General features: G+C 38.2%; 2 protein-coding genes and 2 pseudogenes across 2 annotated transcripts; 2 read left to right on the top strand and 2 right to left on the bottom strand.

Annotated features, from left to right (window-relative positions):
• Nucleotides 679–3,039, bottom strand: LOC104789071 (annotated as a pseudogene).
• On the bottom strand, nucleotides 4,350–5,984 carry LOC104789070 (receptor-like protein 12). The gene has a single exon (XM_010514820.1). The coding sequence runs from the start codon at nucleotides 5,982–5,984 to the stop codon at nucleotides 4,350–4,352; it is 1,635 nt and encodes a 544-aa protein (XP_010513122.1).
• LOC104789069 lies at nucleotides 7,361–10,870 on the top strand. Its single transcript, XM_010514819.1, has 10 exons — nucleotides 7,361–7,395; nucleotides 7,511–8,660; nucleotides 8,727–8,808; nucleotides 9,003–9,160; nucleotides 9,270–9,585; nucleotides 9,725–9,974; nucleotides 10,063–10,347; nucleotides 10,428–10,533; nucleotides 10,618–10,761; nucleotides 10,847–10,870. Exons 1-10 carry the CDS (start codon nucleotides 7,361–7,363, stop codon nucleotides 10,868–10,870), a joined length of 2,550 nt encoding a protein of 849 aa, XP_010513121.1.
• Nucleotides 11,136–12,256, top strand: LOC104789068 (annotated as a pseudogene).

The raw sequence follows: 14,743 nt of genomic DNA, 5'->3' as shown, positions 1-14,743 counted from the left end.
TTATGTACCATATAATGAGTATCATGAACATGAAAGTGGAAATGATCATGTTCATGAACAACCCACCCAAGAAGCAAAACGGTTTTGTGATATGTTAGCTGCTGCAAACGCTCCACTATATGATGGATGTCGGGAAGGGCAGTCACAGTTATCGTTGGCAGCTCGGTTCATGAACAATAAGGTCAACTACAATTTGTCTGAAAATTGTATGGATTCATGGACAAGATTGTTTACAAAGTATTTACGAGAGGAGGAATAATGTGTCATTCTTCCACTTCGCATCTGAAGGATGAAACATTAATCCCTCCTCAGAGCTATGCTCAGCGTGCCATCTCATAAAAGTTGCAGTCTTCTCAGATTGGTACATTCTCTTCAGCCTTTCCGCAATCGGTAAATACCACATCTTACTGAACGATATTCTTGTTCTTCCTTCACTAGCCTAATGCCTTGGTTTCCCGCAGAACTTGCAATGCTCCAACTTCTCATCATCTTTTCAAAAGAGCATAGATTTATCTATACATATATCATATGTATGACACAGTAATCCTAGCTTTCACATCAAAGTTTCTGTCTCATAGTATGAACCGGTTGTCTGATTATCCTCTAGTAAATACTCCGTAAACAATCATGTCCATGAATCCCTACAATTTTTAGACAAACTGTAGTCGACCTTATTGTTCATGAACCGAGCTGCCAACGATAACTGCGATTGCCATTCCCGACACCATCATACATTGGAGTGTTTGCAGCAGCTAACATATCATCAAACCGTTTTTCTTCTTGGGTGGGTTGTTTATGAACATGATCATTTCCACTTTCATGTTCATGATACTCATTATATTGTACAGAACCATGAAATGCATCATTCACCATCCCAGCATATACATTCTCCCCATCAAATCCTATTGGTTCACTAGCACTAGCATAATCTGTATTATTAGCATAATGATTACTAGTTCCTTCCCAACAACATCATAATCTTCACCATGTTCATACCATACATAATAGTTAGGCATAAACCCCCTACTTAGCAAGTGATTCAAAACTGAGGCAGCTTTCAAAGACTTCGAATTGTGACATACTACACAAGGGCAATAAAACTTACCTCTCCTATTTTGTGCATGGCTACTGGCAAAATCGATGAACTCCTCCACACCCGCCGAATAATTCAACTAGATATGATTAGTGGATGGATCGATCCGATTGTACATCCATGCTTTTGATGGATTGTTCCACATTATTTTTTTTTCTTTCTCTCGTTTTTTTTCTTCCTCTCTCATTTTTTATCTTTCTCTCGTTTTTTTTTCTCACGTTTTTTTTTATCTTTGATGTCGATGTAAATGGAGGAAGAAATGGTGGCATATATATAAGAGAAATTTTGCGACTCTTTTGCAACTATTATAGAAAGTCACAAAATTTCAGTACACCTAACATACTTTTGCACGTTTTTTGCCGACATGATGCGACTCGTTTGCGACCATTTTCATAGGAGTCCCAAAAGTTGAGTACATCTAGTTTCCACATTCTCAACTTTTTTGCCAACATGCAGGGATGACTTTGCTACTAAATGATAATTAAAAAAGTCGTTGCAAATAAGTCTCTATTTTGCAACCAAAAAGGCAGTTGCAAAGTAGGCACAAAATGCATCTTGTTTTGCGACGAAATAATATCAGTCACCAAAGAGTATGTATGCGGTCGCAAACGTGAGACATTTTTGTGACTGTATTTTTTCGTCGTAAATTTGCGACGCTTTTCCTTCTGTATTTTATATGGTCGTAAATAAGTATCAAAACAGTCGCAAAAAATGTCACACATTATTGCGACTAAACAATCAATCACAAACGGTAGTCGCAAATAGCCTTATTTCTTGTAGTGTTTTACCATGATATCGTAACAAGAAATAAGGCTATTCGCTTCCAGCTGCTCTCTTGCTGGAAGCGAAGGAGGATTAACCGGTAACTGTACCTGACCAGATTCACCGGAAGTAGAAGCGCCATCACCATCACCACCAGTAAGAAAGTTTCCACGTTCAGATTCTCCTGAAGTAGAGCCGCCACCGTGGCTGGAACTGTTATCAGAAAGCACATCGTTTTCCTTCTCCAGATCGGAAGGGACAAGAGCAAAGCAGAGTTTTCCTTCTCCAGATCGGAAAGACCAGAGAGGAAAGAAGTCGTCAACCTCAAAACTGTTATCAGAAAGCACATCGTTCCAACCTCTACATAAGACATAATTCCAGTTTCCACTCATCTTCCACTTCCTCAATTCAAGGGCATGCTTTTTCATCTCAGGATCCACCAAATCCACACTCACACCATCATCACGAAGCTTCATCGCATTTTCATGTATGTGTGTTGTCTCTTCCTCTGTCAAAAAGTCTGGATTTTTAACTTGCTTAAAAGGAACAGAGAGACGTCCTTGGATTTTGTCGAGATCAGTCTTGTACAGTTTCCTCGTTGAGATCAGCTTCGGATTGTAGCTGTCCCCTTCTCTCCTCATCACCCTCAGAAGCCACTCCGGTGGAGTCATTTGAATTGGTTCAACCTCTAAACCACGATCACGATCAACTTTGCGTATCTTGCGACTTCTCTCTTCCACCTCAATCGAACGTTTTTCCTTGGACCGACGATCTCTAACGCGAGAAGACCGAGAAGATTCTGAATCAAGATTAGGGTTTTGTCCTTCTGGTTCCGCGTAAGTGATTGATCTGTATCGACGTTCTAAGAGGCTCTGAAGCCTCTCTCCGATAACTTCGTGCATCATCTCCACCATATTAATCTGCCCTGAGTAAACCCTAGGTTCCTCTTTTTCCGATTTGTCTTCCTTAGCCTTGTACCCTAACGATATGTCGACCGCACAGAACAGTTTAAATCTTTTGTCTTCGTCATCAATACCGTACTCTTTGTTCACAGACGACGACGAAGGTCTAGAAGACGGTTCCGACTCAAAAAGACCAAACGTTTGGGGGTTTTCAGAAACCGTTTGCTCGATAAATTCGTAAAGTCGCTGCTTAGAAACACTACGATCATCAGATTTCATCATCGTGATCAAATCTCTTGAAGATGTAGAACCAAAAATAAAAAAAACCTAGAAGGAAACTCTTGAGTTCTAAACCAAAGAAGGAACTGGAAGGTTATAGCTTTGTTTGCAAGTAAATTGGAAAACAGGAGAGGTATTAAATAAGTAAAAAACGATTCAGGTTCCTATTCTTATAGGAAATTGATTTGAGTAGACCTAATACGAGAGTCGGTTTAATGCCTATTTTTTATATCCTTAAAAATTCAATTTTGGAAAATTTCCTAAACACTAAGGGTTAAGTTTACATTATTAAAAAAAAAATCACATGTAAAAAAAAAAATGCTTCGACGGTCATAAAAAAACAAAATCTCACACTTTGTTTTGTTTCTTTCATAATAACATCAGTACGTTGTTTAGTAGTTTCAGCTCCTGCATACATAAAACTCTGTTATTATGTTTCCATAATAACATAACATAAAGTAACTGGTTTAGTAGTTTCAGCTCCTCTGTTATCAGAACAGAGTTTTATGTAACACATAAGATGCCATAATCATGTTTGTTTTCAGTAACTTGAGACACATTTACAGATCAAATTACACACAGAAAAAACAAAGACAAAATGAAACAATATATTCAATTAGTCAATCCTAAAGCTTTCTGATGCCTCTAAGCATGTTCTGACGACCATCATTCTTGATGAACCACCCAGGCTTGTACAAAGCAACAACATGTCCTATTGCCAATCCAAACAACACTCCTGGCCCATACCCTATTATTGCTGCTCTCCACTCCAATATTCCTTCGTCTTCTTCTTCAAGCTCGTGTGTGGATGGTGCGTCTTCCCTTAAACAGCTTTCTTCAAGAGGAAGACCACACATAACCCTCGATTCCCTTCAAATGAGGATTTAGGCTGCCCTATGATCTGTGTCCCTTGTGGTATTCTACCTATGAGCTGATTATTAGAAACATCTATGTACGCCAAATATGATAGTCTCCGGAGTTCTTGCGGGATCTCCCCCGAGAGTTTGTTTCCTGATAGGTCTAATGACTCGAGCTCAGTCACATTGGAAAAAGACATCGGGATATGTCCTGTGAATGAGTTGTCTGATAAGTTGAGGGCGATCAATGTTTTCAAAAGACAATAATTCTGGAATCTCTCCTTCTAGTTTGTTACCAGAGAAATCAATGGCAGAGTAGAAAGTAAGAACTTTCCCTTGCTCCATGTATAGACCTTTGTATTGCAAATCCAACGTATCTTCATAGGCAAACCGCTCATTCGAATAATCTCCCATATATAGCCTCTCTTCATCATGCATCTTGATAGAAGTTGCACTCTAGTTCGTAAAGTAATTTCTTGGTAAGGTTCCGGTAAATCTGTTATGCGATATTTCAAGTATCTCGAGTTTAGGAAATGCAAGAGGACCTTGCTCATCAGGTGGAGATATAGGACCATCGAATCTATTTGAACGGAGTGTAAGGACTTTCAAATTCTTCAATGCCTTGAGCCAGAAGGGAAAAGAATCATTGATATTGTTGTGATCCACACTTAAAAACCTTAGGAGAGAGCTGTTCAGGAGAGATCTTGGAAGGTTTCCGGTTAGCTTATTGTATCCAACATCAAATGTTTGTGTCAAAGAACCGCTATAGAACTCGTCTGGAATGTTTCCTTCCAACTTGTTTTTCCAGAGGTTCACTATACTGAAGTTACCCATACATGGAGGGATTGAGCCGGTGAAGTTGTTGTAGGATAGGTCAAGAATATCGAGAGCGGTTCGGTTACAGACAGAGAGAGGTATCTCTCCGGTGAAACTATTGTTCCAAGCAGACAAGTGGATGATAGAGACTGGTGGATTAGGGAATGAACCTTTGAAAGAGTTTAAAGCAATATCTAATACCTGCACCGATGAATTGGCCAAAACATGATCCAATGAACCTCTGAAACCGGTGAATGAATTGTTGTGAAGATCCAAAGATACTAAAAGAGGAAGACTCCATAACCAATCAGGAACGTCCCCTTTGATTCTGTTGTTGGAAAGATCTAAATACCATAACTTCTTTAGGGGCTTCAAGAATCTGGGGAAATCACTGATGTTGCATCCGGACAAGAGCAAGACCTCCATGTCCTTTGGAAATTCGATGTCTGAATTCATACTCGTTGGTGTTAAACTGTTTCCGGAAAGATCAAGGTGTGACAAAGATTTAAGAGAATAGAAGATTTTTAAGTCAATTGGGTGGCTTATGTTTAAGGAAGAGAGGCTGAGATACTGGAGACTAACCAACTTTGAAATATGATCTATGATCTCTGCTTCAAAATGGTTATTCCCAAGCTGTAAAGTCTCGAGTTTAGACGAAGATATATTAGTGATTTCAAATGAGCCAGTGAGTTGATTATCACTCAAATCAAGATAAGACAAGAAAGGCATGGTGATGAGAGAAGAAGGTATGGTTCCAGAGAATTGATTAAAAGAAAGGTCTAAAGCTGAAAGATTGGTTAGATTCTGTACAAGTGGAGCTAAGTTACCAGTGAGCTTGTTGTGGGAAAGCTGTAACTTGGTTAATTTGGGTAGGTTACGTATTGAAGAAGGAACTTGGCCGGCGAAGCCATTAGAGGAGAGAAGCAAGACCTCAAGATTTTTGAGTTGACCAAAAGCAGAAGACAATAGAGAAGAATCGAAGTTGTTGAAAGAGAGGTTAAGGTAACGGAGATGACTCAACTCGAAGAGGCTACTGTTTGGTCTGAGAGTTCCACGTATACATCCACCGGGGAGTTCAAGAAACGTGACAGCACCGGTCGTGTTATCGCAGACCACACCGCGGAGAAAGTTGGTGTCGTCGCTGCAGATGCTGGAGAACTGAAACTCGTTTTTGAAACGTTTAAGGGTCTCGGTTTGGTCAGGAAGACACTGGAGAGCAGCGACACAGTGGAGGATGGAAACGAGAGAGAGTAAACGCCAAAACGAGTACAACATTTTAGATGGATATAAGTGTGAAAATTTTAGAAAACGTAATGAATCTTTTAATTTCTTTGGCTTGTGAATCATCGAATCCCTTGTGGCCTTGTTAAATAGCCACACAAGTTGTAATCATTGACTGCATTCGCGTGGCTTTAGTTCCTGACAACTCACAAAAGTCATCAAATTATCTTCATATAAAATACTCCTATCAGATATTATAAGAACAACATGGCTTATATAGTACAAAACAGAAAGAGAAAAAAATAAAATTAAAAGAATGGCTTATATGCGCCAATAAGACCACCAAAAGCCTTTGTGGCACTAGTGGTACACAGAAGTCAATATACCTTTACGCGGTGGTGCATATGAATTCTAGAATTTAGTTAATTTTTAATTTCTATCTTTCTTTGGTCATTGGTTCAGATTTTGTGTGCATTTTAAGTGTGCAAATANGTATTTCATAGCATTATATTAACGCTAGTATATAATTTCATTTAGCGGGAACATAAAAATCAGTATTATAGCGGGAAGGTGTATTTTGGAGGCAAACTATATGGGTTTTTTCCCGCAAACTAAAAAAAGTCTCGATTCTTTGACCAAAAAATTAAAGACAGTCTTTTACACTTAGACCAAAAAATAAAAAACCCAGAAAACAAAAAGCTCTCTTATCTCAATCTCAAAGTTTTTTTTTTCCATTCCATCTAATCTCGATTCTCATTGTCAAGATTTCGATTCTCAACAAGAATTTTTTTCGACATTCTCTGTGTAGCAAAATATCCGTTTAGATCTGTCCCTCTTACCGGTATCCATTGCTTTGGCTCTGTCGCTCTCTGTCTCCGTCGTTCTCTGTGGCTCTGTCAGCCTCTGTCTCCGTCGCACTCTGTGTCTCTGTCGCTCTCTGTCTCTGTCTCTCTCCGCCTCGGTCTCTCCGCCTCTGTCTCTCTCCGCCTTTGTCTCTCTCCGCCTCTGTCTCTCTCCGCCTCTGTCTCTCTCCGCCTCTGTCTCTCTCCGATCTCAGTAGATTCGAATTCAGCTGATCTCGTCCACCTGAAAGGTATAAGGCATTCAATAAATGTATTATAGTTCTTTACTCTGATTTTAATTTTGACCGATTTGAATTTTGTCAGGTAATCACATCTCATCAGCTGGATCTTCTGCCTGCTTGCATCAGAACACAGAGGCTAGTTCTCTCAATGAAACTGATACTTCGTTTTGATAAATTGTTTAAGAGTTGAACGAATTGGTTGTTTGATATTTCGTTTTAATAAATTGTTGCTGAATGTGTGAATATGTTTGTTTGGTGTGTTTGTCTAGTGTTTGTTTGGTATTTGTTTGGTGTTTGTGTTATTCTTATGTTTTTGTTTTGTTTTCTTTATGGGTAAGGACATATAATGGTTATGGACAAGACATGGGTTCATCTTAACAGGTATGTGAAAACGTTTTGTATAGTTGAGTTTATTGGTTTAGTTGTTATGTTTAAGTTTTTTTAAAAGTTTGTAATTCGTTTTTTCCTTTGGTTTTTGCTTTTATCTTCATTGCAGAACGGATCCTGGTTATGAGAAAGGTGCTTGGGATTTTGTGAGGTCTGTGGCTGCAGGTTTAGGAGACAATTCAATTATTATTTGCCCGTGTATTGACTGTCGCAACGTATATCGCCACTCAGCCGCTGATGTTGTTGATCATCTTGTAACAAGAGGAATGGATTGGAGTTACAAGTCGAGGGATGACTGGTTTCATCATGGAGAAGTGAAATCAAGGACTGAGTGTAGAAAGAACACAAGCCAGTGGAACGAAGAGATATTAGGTTTGTTCAAAGCTGCCGAGTTTATGGATGAAGAGCTTGTTAGTCATGGTGATTTAATTGATGTTGATGAAGGGGATGATAAGGTAGAAGATGAGTTCTTAGCCAAGCTAGCTGATGCAGAAGCACCACTGTATCCAGGTTGCACAAACTACAACAAGCTATCTGCGATTGTTTCACTCTTTCGGTTAAAGACTCAGAGCGGTTGGTCTGACAAAAGTTTTGATAGTCTACTTGAGACTTTAAAACAGATGCTACCCAAGGATAATGTATTGCACACGTCCTTGTATGAGGTGAAGAAATTCTTCAAATCTTTTGATATGGGTTATGAGAAGATACACGCTTGTGTGAATGACTGTTGTCTGTTTAGAAATCAGTATGAGGAGCTCGACAGTTGTCCTAAATGCAAATCTTCGCGATGGAAGATTAACAAGCGAACTGGTGAGGTGAAGAAAGGGACTCCACAGAAAGTACTTAGGTACTTTCCGATAATTCCACGTCTCAAGAGGATGTTCAGGTCAGAGGACACGGCGAAAGACTTACGGTGGCATTTCAATAATAAGAGCACAGATGGAAAAATGCGTCATCCGGTAGATTCTGTGACGTGGGATCAAATGAATGAAAAGTATCCGTCATTTGCTGCAGAAGAAAGGAACATTAGGCTTGGACTCTCCACAGATGGGTTTAATCCTTTCAACATGAAAAATGTTAACTATAGTGCATGGCCTGTTTTGCTAGTCAATTACAACATGCCACCTGACAAGTGTATGAAAGAGGAGAACATCATGTTGACATTGCTGATTCCTGGACCAACTCAACCTGGAAACAATATAGATGTATATTTAGAACCTCTTATAGAGGATCTAAACCATCTGTGGGAGAAGGGAGAGGTAACGTATGATGCATTCAGTCGCACTACATTCACTTTAAGAGCAATGCTTTTGTGGACCATTCAGGATTTTCCGGTATATGGAAATCTAGCAGGCTGCAAAGTTAAAGGCATAATGGGTTGTCCGGTTTGCGGGAAGCACACAGATAGTTTGTGGTTGAGTAATTTAGAAAGCACGTGTATATGTGTCACCGGAAGTCTCTGTCACCGAACCATGTTTATAGACGAAAGAAAACCTGGTTTGATGGTAGAGCTGAGCTTGGTAGAAAAGGTAGGATTCTGACTGGTCATAACATTTATCAAATACTAAAAAATTACAAAAATGACTTTGGGAATGTAATAGTAAATGGAAGAAAGAGGAAGATGCAAGATCGTGTTGGTTCAGCCTCCTATATTGATGATGAATCCAGTGAATCAGAAGAAGAGGAAGAACAAGTAGATGAAGAGGAGCTATCCAGATGGAAAAAGCGGTCAATCTTCTTCAAGTTAGAGTATTGGAAGGTATGATTTATATGTTAGGTTTGTTATTCTACTAATATTTAGATTTGCTATATCTTAAAAAATAAATGTATATAACATTTTTTGTATTATCTGTCAATACATTGTGTAGGAAATGCTGGTTATGCATAACCTAGATGTGATGCACGTTGAGAGAAATGTTGCCGCCAGTCTTGTCTCTACAATGCTGCATTCAGCGAAATCAAAGGATGGTGTTAATGCTCGAAAAGATATGCAACTGCTTGGTATTAGAAAGGATTTACATCCCCAAGCACGTGGGAAAAGAACCTACCTTCCTCCAGGTCCTTGGTCTCTGTCCAAAACAGAGAAGAAAGTATTTTGTAAGCGATTGTCTGACTTCAGAGGACCAGATGGCTACTGCTCAAATATTTCTAGATGTGTTAAGATAGAAGATTGTACGGTTAAGGGTCTTAAATCACATGATTATCATGTGTTGATGCAACAACTTCTTCCGGTTGCAATCAGAGATTGAAATCTTTTAGATAGACCTCTTGTATATATAATTAGCTGTTAATTTTTTTAATCCTCAATGTTATTTATTTACAGGTTTGTTACCTAAAGGTGTTAGGATAGCTATTGGACGTTTATGCGCTTTCTTCAACAAACTATGTCAGCGAGTTATTGACAGAGAGGCAATTTCTGTAATGGAGCATGAAGTTGTGGAAACTATCTGCATGTTTGAGAGATTCTTTCCTCCAAGTTTCTTTGACATAATGGTGCATTTAACAGTCCACTTAGGCAGGGAAGTTCGGTTATGTGGACCAGTTCATTTTCGTTGGATGTACCCATTTGAGAGGTACAATCTAATAAACCAACTGTATGTGTATCAGTTGTGCCATTTACAATATACTTTATGCTTATCAGTATATTATTTTTATCTGCAGATACATGAAAGTTCTGAAGGACTTTGTAAGAAACATGGCAAGACCAGAGGGTTGTATTGCTGAATCATATCTCGCTGAAGAGTGCATGCGGTTCTGCAGTGATTTCTTGAAAAATACTACAAATGCTGATGAGAAAATGGAAAGAAATGCTGATTATGAGAACTGCTCTATCTTGGAGGGTCGTCCTATATCAGCACCTACTTCATGTACTCTTACTGAGAATGAGAAGAACATAGCACATCTTGCTGTCATTCATAATATGGCTCTGATTGATCCTTATGTGGAGTAAGTTCTTCTACATTCTCTTTTATAATATTGTTGTATTTACATTTACTCAATGTTAATGTTATTTTTTAATTTTTTAGCATGCATCTACAACATCTTCAAGATTCTAGTGAAAGATGTAGACGTGATTCGGTATTTTTGTGGAGAACCCATTTTCAGAAATTTGCCTCGTGGTTAAAAGAACAGGTATGTTTACTATTTTATGGTTTTTTTTTTATCATCTATTCTTCTACAATATAGTAAATGATAGTTGACAATTTTTTGCAACAGATACCTATGACTTCTGATCATGAAGATGCACTTAAGTGGTTAGCATATGGTCCTCGTCTATGCGCAAGGTCTTACACGGGTTACATAGTCAATGGCAATCGATTTCATACAGTCTCGGTTGATATAGGCAAACTCAAAACTGTGGTGTGTTGCATGAGGCCACAGCAATGTGTATAGCTAGTGCTAAAGACAATTCTCCAATAGTTGATGTTGTGTCTTATTACGGCAGAGTGGTGGATATTATACTGCTTGATTACAATGTCTTCTACATTCCTATATTTAAGTGCCAATGGGCAAATATAGGTAATGGAGTAAAGGAAGAAGAAGGATTCCTCATAACATATATATTTCTCTTCATATTTCCACTATTCCTCATAATCAGAATGAAGAGAAACCCTAGCCACTCATGATGGGTACATCCATAGTTTGATAACTTAGATCAATATATATATTTCCACTATTCCTCATAATCTCTTCATATTTCGATTCAACCTACAGTGAAACCCTAGCCACTCATGATGATCAAGAACGAAGTAAGGATGAGAGTAAGTATTGTCGAGGAGAGATCTGATTTACGTGACTTGACTGCTGCTGCAATGAAGGCTACGTACAATACACGGGAACCAGGCGGAGTTGAAAGATGCATCGATTTGTTGAAGCACTTGAAGTCTCTATCTCTTTCCGTGAAGGATATGGAACATTCTGAATCAATAGCTAAGCTGGAGGCTTTGAAAAGTCATAGGAACCCTAAGATCCGTAAGGAAGCTCAAGTTTTGTTTCATTCGTGGTTGAAGACAATCTACACCCAAGGAAGCGACAACTCTTTCCAAGCTACTCTTACCAAGGCTCGTCTGGAGAGAAAGAAGCATGTTCTCACAAGGTGTTCGGAGTTGAAGAAGACGGAAGAAACGAGATCTACGTCTCATGAAGCCACCACCTTTTCGGGGTTGAAGAATAAAGAAGACGAGAGTTCTCAGACTCTTGAAGCGGTAGAGATTAAGAAAACGATAACACTTTCGGAGTTGAATAAGAAAGAAGATCAGAGATCATTGACTCGTGAAACAGAGAAGATTAAGAAAGAAGCAAGGAACGACGTTTCGGTGTTGAAGCGGAAAGAGGATCATAAATCTGATACGTGGGACGAGAAATATACTAAGAAAGATACAAAGAATGATCTAAAGCAGCTCAACCTGAAGAGAAGACGTGTTGCTTTGGAGGATGGTACGACGAAGAAGCCAGGTGAAGATATTGCGTACGTACCAAGTTCCGGTTCATTGACAAAGAAGACTACAACAGAAAAGGAGCTGAAGAACAAGAAAGTGGATGAGATGGTGAAGCTGTTCGAAGCAGCAAAGAAAGCTGCTGATGTGGCCAACGCTAAGGGCATTCTCTCGGGTAAACGAGAGGCTCTCGGTGCATTGACGCACTAGAGTTACTCAAGAAAATCAATATCAGTCCAAAACCTACTGAGCCAAGGAGGATGATGGAAAAGCTTGAGGGACTTACAAAGCATAAAGACCGCAAAATTTGCAATGTTGCATCAGCCCTTCTTCACCTTTGGAGACAGAGGATCAGAGAACAAGACTGTAAAAAGTCTGTGACCAAGACGTTTCCTAAAAACTTCCGTGAAGCTTGTTAGATAGCTGCGGTCAAGGCTTCATTAGAGAATCTACAAAGATGTGAAGATCACGGCTTGAACAAAAGAAAAGTCTCTGGTAGATTCTAAAGGTTATGAAACATAGTATAAAACATATAAGTGTGTGGAACAGATGATATCATTTGTATGCGTAGTTGAGTTTTGAACAAGCTATATTAGAAATCTGATGTTTTTCATCATCCTGGCGAGATGTAAGGTTTCACGTTGGAATCTGAATTCGTTAAATTTTCTGCTTCTTTTAATTTTCTATGCTTTGTTTGTTTTGTTACACACGAGAGTGATAGGAGAGAAATAAGCCAAGAAGGCAAGAACCAATCATGATGAGTGTCTCCAAAACAAAACATTGACAGATACTCACAGTTCAGATTGGAAAAAATACGAGAAGGTATTAAAAAAAGTAAAAAAATTGATTATAATGTGATTAAATTGATTTGAACAAACCTAATACGAGAGTCGGTTTAATGCCTATTTGTTATCCGTACAATTTTGTAGAAAACCCTAAACACTAAGGGTTAATTAAGTTTCCATTATTCAAAAAAATTCACATGTTTTCGTCCGTTGATAAATAAAATCCCACATTTTATTTTGTTTCGTATGTTTCCATAATAATGTGGAAGTAATTTTTAGTAGTTTCAGCTCCTCTATAAACAGAAACAGAGTTCATAGTAAGTAGTATCACACAACATGCCATAATCATGTTTTTCAGTAACTTGAGACACATTCACAGATCAAACTACACACAAAAAAAAAGTAAATAAAAAGAAACAAATCAATTCTAAAGGTGTCTGATGCCTCTGAGAATGTTCTGACCATCATTCTTGATGAACCAATCAGGCTTGTACAAAGCAACAACATGTCCTATTGCCAATCCAAACAACACACCTGGCCCATACCCTATTGCTGCTGCTCTCCACTCCAATATTCCTTCTTCTTCTTCTTTGGGCTCATGTGTGGATGGTGTGTCTTCCCTTAAACAGTTTTCTTTAAGAGGAAGACCACATAACCCTCGATTCCCTTCAAATGAGGATTTAGGCTGACCTATGATTTGTGTCCCTTGTGGTATTCTACCAGTGAGCTGATTATTAAACACATCTATGTACGCCAAATACGATAGTCTCCAAAGCTAAGCATTACATAGTCAAACTCCTTACCTTTGTAAAAACACATCTAAACTTCTTAAACAGAATTAGACAAACTCCTTACCTTTGTAAATACACATGATGAAGAAAGCCAACCTATTAACTTGAAAACGGAACTAGACAAACTCCTTACGTACCTTTGTAAAAACACATGTTGAAAGCCAAACTATTAACATATACCTTTTATCCAACAAAAACGAAGTAATGTATTTTCAAGAGTGGCTGTAGCTATGTTGAGTGAGTGTCCTAGATTCATGAGTGTGTTTTCCTTGTGTGTGTAAGTGTGTAGTAGTATTAGAGTTTGTGTGTGTTGTGTAAGATCAATCCAAGTTTTATAAAATGTAGTTTCATAAAGAAAAATGTTTCTCTTATTTTTCACTCAGTTTCTTGACCGGTTAATTCACAACAAACATTAAACCCGCTAAGTTCAGAGACGCTCTGCAAGCTTGGCTCGCTACAAGATTTTAAGGGTTTAATGTTTTAGCCGTATCAATTTTCTTTCGGAAAAAGCTGCATATATATAATGTACCAAGGATTTTTTTTTGGGTTGAATATATTTTTACATTCATTCAAAAAAGAAAAAATTAATTGTGAGAGTTAAAGAGATGAGAGAAACAAACCACTGTTGGTAAGTGTGAGTGAAGCAGATGTGTAGATGGGTGAATGTCAACAGTCTTTGTTGGTGTTGATTTCAAGAAAGCCTTGTTTGTGCCATTCATGTCGATGTCTCATAAGGTTGGTATAAATTGCTTTTCTGGCGAATAATGATTAATCGGTTGATTTTTCCTTATAATATACACTTCAGGAAGTGTGGGAAAGCGTTGTTGGGGAAGAAAGTCCAGAAAAGGAGACGCCTTTGAATTGAAAAGACTGAGGTGTTTTTGTCTATGCCATTGGCAATCAAGTGGCTCAGGGACACTGGTTGATAAGAATAGTTCATCAACACGATTTCAGACAATAAACACCAAACCCTTTCTCTACAAATTAATTATTTCATACAAAAGTTCCAAAAAGGGTTTCTGAGCTCGATAAGTATAACGGAGAAAGGAGAAAAAAAGGTTTTGGCAACCAAAAAGGAAGACTAATCCGAACTCTGAAAAATAACTGGTTTGTTTTGGTTTTTTGTTCATCAAAAGAACAGCTTGACAACCTATTCAGTTTTAAAAATCAAACTCAAAGTGTTGTGATTTATGCTTGTAGTTATTGTAACAAAAAAAAAAAAAAACTAGATAGTATGAAAAGCAAGAAATCATCAAATACAAAGGTTCATTCTTTAGAAGTGGTGGCGATAAAAGTCCCCATAGAGAAAAAAAAAAAAAAAAAAAAAAAA

The sequence above is a fragment of the Camelina sativa genome, chromosome 5, assembly GCF_000633955.1.
Source record: "Camelina sativa cultivar DH55 chromosome 5, Cs, whole genome shotgun sequence".
NCBI lineage: Eukaryota > Viridiplantae > Streptophyta > Magnoliopsida > Brassicales > Brassicaceae > Camelina > Camelina sativa.
This window is presented reverse-complemented; position numbering and strand designations above follow the sequence as displayed.